Source organism: Giraffa tippelskirchi, chromosome 12, assembly GCF_054371585.1.
Source record: "Giraffa tippelskirchi isolate mGirTip1 chromosome 12, T2T-mGirTip1v1.2.pri, whole genome shotgun sequence".
NCBI lineage: Eukaryota > Metazoa > Chordata > Mammalia > Artiodactyla > Giraffidae > Giraffa > Giraffa tippelskirchi.
This window is the reverse complement of record NC_137286.1, coordinates 36,383,114-36,396,783: the sequence shown is the minus strand read 5'-3', so window position 1 is coordinate 36,396,783 and position 13,670 is coordinate 36,383,114. Positions and strand designations below refer to the sequence as shown.

Here is a 13,670-nt window from a genome sequence, read left to right as displayed (position 1 = left end):
TTTTTTGATTTGTTTCTTTTTTTTTGGCTGTGCTGTGCAGCATGTGAGATCTTAGTTCCCTGACTAGGGATTGAGCCTGCGCTCCCTACACTGAAAGCACAGAGTCTCAACCACTGGATCACCAGGGAAGTCCCCTGCAAGGGCCTTTAGACGTAACCTAGTCTTAGCCTATTACTACTTATTCAGTACAGTATCATGTATCACAGGTAGACAAGTTAAAATTTCATCTCTAAATGTCCCTGATTCAGCTATGACCAGGAAGAAAATACTGATAGAAATCTTGCATTCAATTTAGAGTTCTTAGCTCTTGAGACAACAGATACCTTATTTACTTATAGTAAGTAATAGGCCTAAGTTCAAGTCAACACTCTTTGGAAGGCAGAGGGGATCCTGTCTAATTTGCATTTTATTGTAGGCAGGTGTTTAATGCTATTTAGTGAGTGACAGTCTCTTGATTTGATGAGTTTAAATAGTCTGTTGGCTGTCACAGCTTGTCTATATCCCCGATCCTTCTTATTATATCTCCACTACTCTTACTTAAAAAAGTGAAAGTCATTCAGTCGTGTCCGACTCTTTGTGACGCCATGGACTGACTGTACAGTCCATGGGGTTCTCCAGGCCAGAATACTGGAGTGGGTAGCCTTTCCCTTCAGGGGATCTTCCCAAACCCAGGCCTCCCGCATTGCAGGCGGATTCTTTACTAGCTGAGCCACCAGGGAAGCCCAGGAATACTGGAGTAGTACCCTATCCCTTCTCCAGTGCATATTCCTGACCCAGGAATCGAACGGGGGTCTCCTGCATTGCAGGTGGATTCTTTACCAGCTGAGCCACCAGGGAAGCCTTACTTAAAAAATTTACATGTAAATACATTTTATAGAAATCTTCTTTTGGCTTATTGAAACATGAGTCACTGCTGCTGCTGCTAAGTCGCTTCAGTCGTGTCTGACTCTGTGCAACCCCATAGACGGCAGCCCACTGGGCTCCGCCGTCCCTGGGATTCTCCAGGCAAGAATACTGGAGTGGGTTGCCATTTCCTTCTCCAGTGCATGAAAGGGAAAAGTGAAAGTGAAGTCGCTCGCTCAATCGTGTCCGACTCTTAGCGACCCCATGGACTGTGGCCTACCAGGCTCCTCCATCCATGGGATTTTCCAGGCAAGAGTACTGGAGTGGGGTGCCATTGCCTTCTCCAACATGAGTCACAGTGGGCTGCAATTTTGTCAGTTTTATTTTTGCATAGGAAAAACATAATGACTAGTGAGAAGATTAAAACAGTCTGTGAAAATCATCATCTCTTGCCAGTAGTTACTCAGATTCAGAAGTAGAGTATGGGATACACTCTCCTGAATAATTTGTCTAAAGCAATGGTTCCCAACCAGGGGCAGTTTTGCTCCTAAGGGGACGTTTAACAATCCTTGGAGACATTTTTGGTCATCGTACCCGGCGAGGGATGGGGTTATGTTATTGACATCTAGTGGGTAGGGGACAGGGTGCTGCTAAAGATCCCACAGTGTACAGGACAGATCTGCCCCCCAACACAGAATTAATCCAGCCCTAAATGTTACTAGTGCTAAGGGTGAGAAACCCTGTTTTGAAGGCTCATTAACAAACGAATGTGTGGCTAAGCATAATCTCTCTTAATCATTTAGAATTATGCAAGATAAATAAGGCCATCCAAAATGGGGGCATTGTCCTAGGACTCTTGAAAAACAGTAAAAGATAAAAAAAGAAGTGCATGGTAAGAAATGATAGTAGTGAGGTCTCGCTGAAATGATATAAACTTCAAGGAGATTATGAGCTAAATAAGAAAACCATTGGGAAATCTGTTGTGATACTGAACCAAACAATCTTCCCATTTCTGAACAGCAAGGTTGTTTTTTTTTTTCCATCCAGCTGTCTCCAGCACTAAAAAAAAACCTACAGTTTCGTATTTAATCCATTTTTACATGGTCCATGGCACAGCATGCTACTTATCACTGTAGAAGAATTATATTTTGACATTTTTTACCTAATCCAAAGGCTGGTTAAATGTTCGTTTACCTAAAATACCCTTGACATTTTTCTTGCGTAAATCTTTTTTTTTTTTTTTTTTTAACAAAAGTCAAGACAACTGTATAATAAGTAAGCTTTGAAATGCCAAAAGCAAAGCCAGTGGTGGGATGATAGGAACCTCTATTAAGAAAAAGTTGACATGTAAGACCTAAAACAGTTAAGCTCTCAGAAGAAAACAGTACAAATGCTTTATGACATTAGATTTGGCAATGGTTTCTTGGATACACACAAAAAAGCACAGGTAATAAATGAAAAAGCAGACAAATTGGACTTCTTGAAAATCTTAAAAATTTGTACATCAGAAGACACTATCAACAGTAATGAAGACAATCCACAGAATGGGAGGAAATATTTGCAAAGCATATATCTTGATAAAGGATTAATATCCAGAATATATAGAGAACTCCTAAAACTTAAAAAACAACCCAATTCAAAAATTGGCAAAGATCTTGAAGAGACATTCCTCCAAAGAACACATAAGAATGGCCAATAAACACGTGAAGGATGCTCAAAATTACTAATAATTAGAGAAATTCAAATCAAAACCACAATGAGATACCGCCTCACAACCTGTAGGTTTGCTATTGTCAAAAAAACCAGAAAATGATAAGTATGATGAGGATGTGGAGAAACTCGTGCATTGTTGATGAGAATGTAAAATGGCATAGCCCTGGTGGAAAACAGAATGGCAGTTCCTCAAAAAATTAAAAATAGAATTAACATATGATCAAACAATTCTACTTCTTGGTATATCCCTAAAAGAATTGAAAGCAAGGTACAGAAGAGAGATTTGTATACTTATGTTCATAGCAGCATTATCTACAACAGGTAAAACCTGGGAGCAACCCAAGTGTCCATCAGCAGATAAATGGACAAGTAAAATGTGTATACTTTCAATTGAGTATTATTTAGCCTTAAAAAGTAAGGAAATTCTGCAATATGCTACAACATGGATGAACTTTTAGGGACATTCTGCAACGTGAAACAGGCCAGTCACAAAAGACAAATACTGTATGATTGCACTTACATGAGGTACTTAGCTTAGTCAAAATCATAAAGACAAAGTATTATGATGGTTGCTGGGGAGATGGGAGAATGGGGAGTGATTGTTTAACTGGTCTAGAGTGGGGTGGGATGGTGGTGATGGTTACATAACAATGTGAATATATTTACCACTGAACTGTGCACTTAAACATGGTTTAGATGATAAATTTTATGCTAAGTGTGCTTTACCTCAGTGAAAAATAAATTAAAAAGTGAGCCCCCTTTCCCTCAACGCCCATGAATAACCTCATAAATAACACACAGTTTAGTTCTTACGCGTCGTCCCTGGTCATCAAGGGTTGTAGAAACAATCCTGCCGTCCCTAAAATGCACACCAGGATGAAAACCCACAGAAAGATACGATCAATCACCATGGCAACATACTTCCAATCGTCTTGAATCTGAAAGACAAAAATCATGAGAGGAAAAAATAAAGCAGGAAGGAAAAGGCAAACTGAACATATTTTCAATACTGAATATTTAATAAATGTGTTTCAGGAGGAGAAGAAACCATTCTGCTGCCAACATGCAAGAAAACTGTTTTTTCCTAATTAATGTAGTCTGAGGAAATCTACCCTTCTCACGGTTCTCTTTATGCACTAGAGAAACAGGAATAAAATATCTGTCACATTAAATGCTATAAAATCAGAAATTTCTTTTTAAAAAAAATTTTTTTTGAGGGGAACCATTTTTAAAGTTTTTATTGAATTTGTTACAATATTGCTTCTGTTTTATGTTTTGCGTTTCTGGCCAGGAGGCATGTGGGGTCTTAGCTCCCAGACCACAGATCGAACCTGCACCCCCTGCCTTGGAAGGCAAAGCCTTAACCACTGGGCCACCAGGGAACTCCTGTAAATAAGACATTTCTTAATATATACATAACCCATTGTTTCCCCCAAATTGAATTCTAATTTATAAAGTTAGTTAGACCAGTTACTTGACTTACACTTCTGTGGGAGGATTCTGGGCCCTTGGTAGAATAGCTAATGCAATCCAACGTCATTTACCATTATTTCAAAGTACTAGCGCTTATCCAGATTTAGATACTAATTTCCTTTCAACATCTGTTTCAAAAATGAAACCAGCACACCAGAGCAAGCCCCTCATCACTCTTTTTCTCACACAGCTCCCCCCTGTCCACAATACCCAACTAGCCAACTATCGTCTTCAATTATAAGGCCAAAGTATCATGGAATTCTGTATAGTTATAGGACAGGTTCAAAGTCAGAAACAATTGCTGACAATAAAGTAAAAGATGGAAGAAAGAGCAAGTCTAATTGTATATAACAGAGCTTCAATTTTGGCTTGAAATAGGAAGGAGAATTGCACATTAATTATACTCCTAGACAACTCAGAAAGCAAGGAAATCATAATTGAATTGAGAAAAAGAGAACCCATGAATCAACTGATTTTTAAAGAAATAATCACATAATAAAGAGACAGCATGTAATTTAGTAATTTAATTAAATGCACTGAGATAGGGCTGGGAGACAAGGATTTTATTTCACCATTATGAACTTGAGTCAATGTGACCTCTCAATGACACTGAGAAGTCAATAGATTAGAACTATAATGCCCTATTTGCCACAAGGTACTTTATTCAAATCCCTAAGACTGGTTTGTAAAAGCTTCAAATATAAAATAGACCCTGTAATTTCTACTAAGCCCACTACTGGCTAAACCTCCTAAGGCTCCAGGAAGCAGTGGGGTGGAAAAAGCAAGACTTGTTATAATTCCCAGCTCTGCTCCTTTCTTAGTGTGAGAATCTGGGTCAAATCTGTGACCTCGCTTAGCCTCAGTTTCCTCATTGGTAAATCAGGGATAAGAACAGTACCTACTTCAGAGAGTTGTTATGAAGATTAAATGAAATATGTACCTGGCACAGGGTCCTTAATGAATAATACCTATTGATACTAATGCTGATTTTAAAAATGATGCATTATAAATCTCCCTCTGACAGCATTTCACATGGTTTAGCCTGGTGAAGAAAGAGCGAACTCGGGTCTTACACATAACACAAATAGTGCTGCAAAGAGATCTGGGTGAAAATTAACTTTATATCTAACTCTGGGTATTTCGGCACAATGATACTGCTGTTCTCTGGAAACTTCGGCACTTATGATGCATAAACAGGTAGCTGAGTGTTAGGCAGAATGGTAAACTAGCCCAAGCTCCTGATGTCATCCCTCAGCCCAACCCTGGAGATACCCCGTTAAAGATGGTGAGGAACGCGGACAGGTGTGGCTTGCTGAGTGTGAGCGTGAGCGTGGGGTTGGAGGAGGAGGGTCTTGTTAGAAGGAAGAACTGGGGAGGGGCTGATTGTGCTCTTCTCCCCCAGCCCTGTGCCTCTTTCCAGCCTGCTGCTCCTGGCCGAGGGGGGCAGGTGGGGCGAGCAGAGAAGGTGCCCACTGGCTGGTGGGGCCTGAGACTTCCCCCCTCACTCCCCACATCAAAGATGAAACCACCACAGCTGAGTGAAAGGGAGGAGGAGGCGATCTTGAGGGACAAGGGGCAGAAGAATAAAAAGAGAGCACGTGGCTTTCAATCAGCAAAAGAAATGTAACCTTTCTAAAGCACAGCAAGAACAGAGGCAAAAAAAAAAGTAAATGGAAAACGTGAAATAAGATGGCCGAAATTTAACCCTCGGAAAACAGTAATTACAATACATATAAATAAATCATTGATCAAAAGTCAGATTCTGGATAGAATGAATGAAATAACAGATATACATACATCTATAGATGTATCTCTGAATCTATATCTCAACCAAACAAGTTGTCTCAGGGTTATTAGCTCAGAAGATCATGGCTGTGATCTGTGCACACCTCCAAGACCTCAAAAGTAACTCATGCAGTGGGACCAATCTTGAATGATCAGCTGTCAAAACCATCAAACGAACGTATTAACATGAGACCACAAGCTCCCTAACTAGTTTTCTAATTTGCAACCCAATCTTACCTTAACTCTGAATTCACAGTGTTAGTTAAACTCCTCACAAGTGTGAGCAAGTAAGGGTCATTAACACAACTCAAGAAGACCCAAGGCAGGTGACACGGTGACATGCCTGTCCCTTTGGGACCTGGTGTGTCCAGGGACAGTCATTCACAGGCTCCCAGCACCCTCACGAGATGGCTCTGGGAGAACTAAGCCTGTTTGGTCTAAATTCCTAGGAGGTCAGGAGAGTTAGCCAAGTTGGAGCCAGGGAATTAGGATATTAAAACATCTCTGGGAAACTGTGTACACAGCAGTGTGTCAGTCACACAGAAAGTCAGAAAAAGGAATCCTTCCGACAGCCCAACTCCCCAGAGCACTGAGTAGGCATCTTTATTCTAACACCTGCCACCCTTTCACAAACAGGTAGCAATCCACTGCCCTGTGGTCCAGATTTCTGCATTCTCTGAAAAGACAATGGGACCACATCACCAGATGACCAGAGGTGAGCAGTGGCTGCCTCTTGAGATGAACCATGTGCCTCTAGTTGGGAGCAGCCAAACACAGAAGTGTGAAGCTTCCCCATCATTAACACCTATCACTAGTTCTAACATAAGATTTTTGGAGGAAATAGAAGTCCACCCAATTACCACTCAAAAGAAGTGATGATTTTAAAAGTAGATAAATGTTACAGTGTATCTGCAAAAGTGATTAGTGTTAGACCAATGAGAGGTTTTCACTAATCATGTACTTAATGTCCAACAATTGCTTCAACTGAATTTGAAGGCAGGCCTGACCTTTTGGCTAAATTTCTGACATCATTGGGAGGCTGTGCATTGTTACAGTCACAAGATGGGCACAGAGTTGCTCAGATGGGTGGGGTGAGGAGATAGGGCTGCTGTCTCTGTCTCCCTCCCATCTTATCTATATTAATATGCCATTCACAGCTGAAAAAGAGGCTCTAGACATTCCCTACCAACATTAATTACCTCCAAGGCATCAGTAGATGAAATTATCTAGTAATTAGCTCTCTGCTAATAGCAACTTAAGGCAGAGCATAATAACCTTGAGGGTAAACAGAGTGGGAACAGCCAAACACAGAAGTGTGAAGCTTCCCCATCATTAACACCTATCACTAGTTCTAAAATAAGATTTTAGGAGAAAATAGAAGTCCATCCGATTAAAAAACCATGGGCAAGAGTGTGAATAGATATTTCACAAAAGAAGATATCCAAATGGCCAATAAGCATATGAAAAGGAGACCTATTCATTACTTAACCAGGACATGCTAATTAAAACATCAAGTGATGCCACTTCACCCTGCTGGCAAGGATATGTGGCAGCTGGGGACTCTCGAACATTGCCAGTGGGTGTGTCAATCGGCTTAAACATTTTGGAAGCCTGACAGTATCCACTAAAGTGGAAAATACATCTCTCCAGTGATCCAGCAGTTCCACCCTTAGGCGCGTATCCAGGAGAAATGAATGTATGTATTCACCCAAAGATATGTATAAGAACATTTATAGCAGCTTTATTCACAATAGCCCCAACCTGGAAACAACCAAACATCCAACAACTGTAGATGGAATGAATAAACAGAAGGAGGTGTTATCTTATTGCAGAATATCACACAGCAGTAACAAGCCCAAAGGATAAACCTCAGATGTTTTGTACGTTTTGCTGACAGAAGTCAAAAATGAAAGAGGTTATGCAATGCCACTTATATGAAGTTCAAGAATAGGTAAAATCAGAGGAGACTAAGACTCCTCACTTCCAATGCAGGGGGCCCAGGTTTCAATCCTTGGTCAGAGAACTAGATCCTGTATGCCACAACCAAGAGCTACGGAGGCCAAATAAATTTAAAAAAAAAAAACTTTTTTTTAAGGAATAGGTAAAATTAATGTAAAAGAGGTCAGGATGATGGTTACTAAGGAGGGAGGGAGTGGGGTACTGACTGGGAGGGGCACGAGGGAGCTGTCTGGGGCACTGGAAGTGTTCTGTGTCTTCATCTAGACCATGGTTCCATGGGTGTACACGTCATGATTCACTGAACACGCACACTTAAGACATGTGTACCTTATGTAAATTACACATAAAGGGGGGTGAGGGAACACAATCAGTAAAGTTTAAAATGTCAGCTCAGCTAATCAATACTAACTGGAGATCATCTGGTCTCACTCCCTCTTCCAGCCTACCTCCTAATCCATTCTCTCTTGGCATTAGGAGCTCCTATGGCTTAAATGCGGCTGGCAGCCCAGGAGCTAAATGCAAGGCACCACATACAACCTTTATCATCCCATTTTACAGATGACAAGACAGGCTCACACAGGTGAGGCAGCATATCCAAGGATATGTAACTGCTACATGGAAGAGCAGGTCTGAAAACAGCTCACTGCCAGTCTAATTCCTTAACCCACCCTAAGCCTTGTCCACAAAGAACCAATAAGTGTTTGCTGAATGAGTGAATGACTAATGTAATAACAGACGCATCCTTACCTCTTTGGCTTCATTTTGTGCTTTCATATTTTCAGCAATATACTTGACACTTTGGATAGCCTCTTTGATTTCTGGTGACAGAGCAGAGAGGGATAGCACGGCATCAACAGATTCAGAACTGGAGCTTCTCGTGAGGTTGGCGCTGAAATTGGAGATTTTTGCCCTGCGATGGTGGCAGTAGCCGCACAGCCCGTCCTGGCACGGGTAGCCTTCCTTGCAGCTCTTGGACTCGACGCGGCTGAAGCAATTCAGGTTTGAGAGCTCAGCGCTATAGAAGGGTCTTGGCCTCTGAGTGTTACCCTCGTTGCTTGCCGGCCTGGTCATGAACATGACCCTGGGAAGCAAGTTCAAGAATATGGTCTTCACCCATGTGGGCATCGTGTGGGTGGTCGGGGTCCTGTAGTGCACGTTGAGCACGAAGACCGTGATGACGATGGACAGGGTTACAAAGATCATGGTGAATAGCAGGTACTCGCCGATCAGGGGAATCACCAGCGAGGTGGACGGGATGGTCTCAGTGATCACCAGGAGAAACACAGTCAAGGAGAGGAGCACTGAGATGCAGAGGGTCACCTTCTCACCACAGTCGGAGGGCAGGTAGAAGACAAGCACAGTCAGGAAGGAGATGAGCAGGCAGGGGATGATGAGGTTGATGGTGTAGAACAGGGGCAGGCGCCGGATGTAGAGCGAGTAGGTGATGTCCGGGTAGATCTCCTCACAGCAGTTGTACTTGATGTCGTGCTTGTAGCCAGGGGCTTTGATGATGGCCCACTCGCCACTCTCCCAGTAGTCCTTGAGGTTCATGGAGGAGCCGATCAGGACCAGGTCGATTTTTGCCTTGTCGTAGGACCAGGAACCAAACTTCATGGTGCAGTTCTGGTAATCAAACGGGAAGTAGGTCACGTCGATTTTACATGAGCTCTTAAAGATGGCTGGGGGGATCCAAGTCACTTCCCCCGTGTACTTGAGTAAAGCTTTGGTCTTGTCGTCCACTTGGAAATCCCCAACAGCACTGTGAAAACAAAGAGGAGGCATGTGGCACACACGTGGTCATCTAGTCCAGCCTCTCATGCTGCCAGCTGGTAAACAGCAAGTAACGACTTGTAAAACTGCAGAATTTAAGCATTCAAAGTGCTATAAAAAGTCTCTCAGGTCACCATTCCATTTACCAATGGGGATACTGAGGCCCGGACCTCCCACCCACAGACAGTCTGACATACTCATCGTCATTCTCCCCGACCCAGGCCATGTCACTGGTTCATTCCACACCATACAACTTCCTCCTTGAAACTTAATGCGTGTGTGCATGCTCAGTCGCTTCAGTTGTGTTCGACTCTGAAATACTAGGCACTGTAGCCCGCCAGGCTCCTCTGTCCATGGAATTCTCCAGGCAAGAATACTGGAGTGGGTTGCCATTCCCTCTTCGAGGAGACCTTCCCAACCCAGGGATCTCCTGCATCTCCTGCGTTGCAGGTGGATTCTTTACCCACTGAGCACATGGGAAGCCCTGATATTTACTGAGATACTCCCAAATGCCAGGGAGTTTTCTCCTTTAATTAAAGAAATAAAAGAAATTAATGAATGTGGTTGTTTGGAGGCAGGTGTTCAGGTCCCTATGGTTTGGTCCTTGTAATGCCTCCTCCTTCTGTCCTCAATTGGGTGCCCAATATGTGTACACCCATGCATGGAGAGCCACACCCTGGACCTCAAAAGCCTGTGGAGACCACTGTAGGAGCCCACTCCCGTTAAACTGAGCCCTGTTAGATGGGTCTATTACCAGGCCCCGTCTCTGGATTCTGGTTCTCCGGTTCACCACACTCCCCCATTCTTCCCTGCACTGTTCAAGAATGAATAATCACATTTTCTGATTCCTTGTCTTTTAAACCCAGCACAACAGGTTCCTTTGCCTTCTGTGTCCCTATCCTTCCCCATATTCTCCCCCATGCTCCTTCTCCCTTAGCTACGTCCACCCTGACTTCCTTTCTAGGCAGAGATATATATTATTCTTAGAGTTGGCTTGCTGGCATTTATCAGCTGGCTTGTGCAGTAGAAGATTTGCTGATGACCAACTCAATACCCTGTCCAGTCTTGCTTCTGAGAGTGAAGCCAGCCAGTCCTCACAACAACGGCTTTGATGTTTCCCTGGGTCAGCCAGCCTTTGACTGGTTTCTTAGAGTTCTGCATTTGAAGGCATGCATGTCCTTCTAAAGGCAACAACTACCATACCAATTTGCCCAAAAAGCTGAAGAAAAAAAAAAAAAGAGAAACCTAAACATTTAGAGATATACTGTCTGGTTGTTACTGGGTTCCATTGTGTGAAGACAGAAGGGAGGTGTCTGGAGCCTGTCTCCTTGCTGGTCTCTGGCCCTCCCACCCTCACATGTTCTGTTGAGCAGGACGGTCATTACATGTGGAACGTGATGTCAAATCCATTAACCCCTTTACACCAGCTGTGATGTCCCAAAGGTGCCCTGCAGCGTTTATATGTTCTCAGCCCCATTTATCATCCTGGGCCCTCGATTCCCCAGAAGAAGATGATTCCTGACCCCAGGAGGAAAGGAGGAGGGGTATGAGAAGTGGGGTGGCGGTAGGGACCCACATAAGCCCAAGTGGACTTGACCACAGGGGGCAGGGAGGAGCCCTGGGAGGCTGGCCTACACTCCATGGAGAGGGCCCCTGGGAAGGCAGAAGCCTCCAGAGCAACTTTCCTTAAGGCATCCTGGATCAACAAAATGGACCTTCAGAGCCCAGGGACTAGTCCAGGAATTGGCAAACTATGGCCCACTGGCTTGGCTCCTATTTCGGTAAATAAATTTTGACTGGTGCACACACCCATACCCATTTGTGGTCTATTGTATGCAACTATTAAGTGACAAGGACAGGGCTGTCTTAACCTAAAAGAGCAACCTTTAGAAACTTTGAAAGAGCAGCATAAATTAGAAACAGAAAAGTTAAGAATTTGGGTAAGCAACAGGAGTTCAATAAAGAACTGACAAAATGTAGGAGAGAACAGGAAAAAAGAAATTAAAAAAAAACATTTTAGAAATAAAGACTAAAACATAACAAGCAGAAACCATGGAAAGTGTGGTGATGGAAATAAAAACAGAAAGGAGAAAAAACTAAAATCAAGAAGAGACGAAAAGAATTTGAGAGAAAATAACAGGGAGGGAATATAGGTAAAGAAGTTGTAATTTATGTGAAAAAGGAGTTCCTGGAGAGATAAAGCAATAGAACAGAACAAATCTTAAAAACTCTAATTCACAAAAAATTTCCTGGAATAAAAGAAGTCTTATTATGTATATGGTACAGAGTAAAACAACTAGATTTTAAAGATAAATGAAAAATATCTTTGGGTTACCCAAGAAAAAGAATAATCCGCTGACTATGCATCCCAATTTGTTTCAGGACAGCCCTGGTTTATTTCTGTGGTCCAGGCACACTTATTAATAGAGTCCCTTTTCTCTCCCCAAAGTCACCAGATTTTATAAGAAAAAATTAGATTGGCAATAGTTTTTGACAGCAACACTTCATACCAGAACACGAGTCAGCATTTTTAAGATTTTCATGGAAAGGAAATGTGAACCAAGGATTTAATATCAGCAAAATGACAAAAGTATTACCTAAAAAGGGTACTGTGAGTTATGAACGTGTGAGAACTTAGGGTATATTGTGTCCATGAACGCTTTCTGAGGATTCTACTAGAGAATGAACTTCAGAAAACAAAAAGCCATAGGAGAAACTGGCATAAGAAGGTAAAAGGTGTTTCTAGTGTGTTGAGATGAAACTTTTACCTGAGGTTCAGAGAAACTGAAGTTTTAGTTAGGAGAGAGGAGTTGGATGATTTTCTCTAAATGTTATTTTCAGCTTCAGATTCCAAGGAAATTCCTTTTGATATTTGCTTCTCTCCACATCTGATTTGCGGAGAAGGCAATGGCACCCCACTCCAGTACTCTTGCCTGGAGAATCCCATGGACGGAGGAGCCTGGTAGGCTACAGTCCACGGGGTCGCTAAGAGTCAGACACGACTGAGCGACTTCACTTTCACTTTTCCCTTTCATGCACTGGAGAAGGAAACGGCAACTCACTCCAGTATTCTTGCCTGGAGAATCCCAGGGACGGCGGAGCCTGGTGGTCTGCCGTCTACGGGGTCGCACAGAGTCGGACACGACTGAAGCGACTTAGCAGCAGCAGCACATCTGATTTGAAACATTTCACTACATCTCTCATTATTGTTAAAAGCATACATCCCTAAAGCACGCCAGCTGTTCACCCAAGATTGCCAGCGAGAAAACAGCTATGACTTTCAAATAAGATTAAAAGCTGGGCCCACTTTAATTCTATCTCAGGAAAAATTTTCACCACCTGGCCCAGGTCCCTAAGAGCCTCTGGACCAGGAGATTTGTAGGACGGCTCACATTCTGCAAACCAGTTAATTTATCCCGTCCCAGTTCTTTAAGCGCCAATTTACAAGTTGCATGAAAGAAACATGAACGCTGTCTTTTCTTGGGAAAGCAGTAAATAAAACATGGACCATCTTTGGAGTGGGTAAAGGACTCCTTCTTTTAGTTCTTTTAGCCCATGACTAGAAAGTGGGATTCAGCTCCTCTAGTCCCAATACTAATAGTAAAACACATTAATTTGTACAAATATGGCAGACAAACCTAAACACAGAATGCTTTAAAATTCTGATTCAACTAATTCTATATCAAGTGTTTTGCTGAAAAATGCTCATTTTTTTAAGACACTATAACTCCAGAGATAAAGCACAGGTGCAAACATGAAGTTTTGCAACACCCAGAGAATAAACTAGTACATACTGTAAACTATCCATTAAAATTATGTGTGTCTAACAAAGGTTAAATGCGTAAAGTGTCGGGTTTGCGTGGAAAGAGAGGCAGGTTTTCGAGGTGCCAGGATGGGCAGGTTCAGACCAGCAGGAAAAGAACCTTTGAAAACAAGAAAGAAGCGGGGCTTCCTGCCGCTGGTGGGCAAAGGCACATATGCAGCATCAGGCTGGGAGGGGAGCATGTTAGTTGAGTAGAAGAATGAAGCTTTCCCACGGCCTAACCATAGGGCCTGGTGGGACCTGACTTTCAGGGAGGTTCAGCTCCTGCCTTGGTGACCAATGCCCACCCCTATGTATTTCCTTC

At 42.7% G+C, this 13,670-nt stretch overlaps 1 protein-coding gene across 26 annotated transcripts in view; it reads right to left on the bottom strand.

Annotated features, from left to right (window-relative positions):
• CHRNA3 (cholinergic receptor nicotinic alpha 3 subunit) overlaps positions 1–13,670 on the bottom strand; it is a 53,203-nt gene that overhangs the window by 35,760 nt on the left and 3,773 nt on the right. For 15 of the 26 annotated variants that reach the window (XR_014071128.1, XR_014071130.1, XR_014071131.1 and 12 more), the window contains exons 5-6: positions 8,521–9,532; positions 3,370–3,494 (exon numbers count right to left, since the gene is read on the bottom strand). Coding sequence is in view for 20 of the 26 variants with exons in the window: in XM_081549616.1 (XP_081405742.1) it covers positions 3,370–3,494; positions 8,521–9,532 (1,137 nt within the window). In the remaining 6 variants the exon portion in view is untranslated. Of the gene's footprint in view, positions 1–3,355; positions 3,495–8,520; positions 9,533–13,670 lie in introns of all 26 variants that reach the window. The other 11 variants (XR_014071129.1, XR_014071132.1, XM_081549637.1 and 8 more) reach the window with 2 other exon arrangements.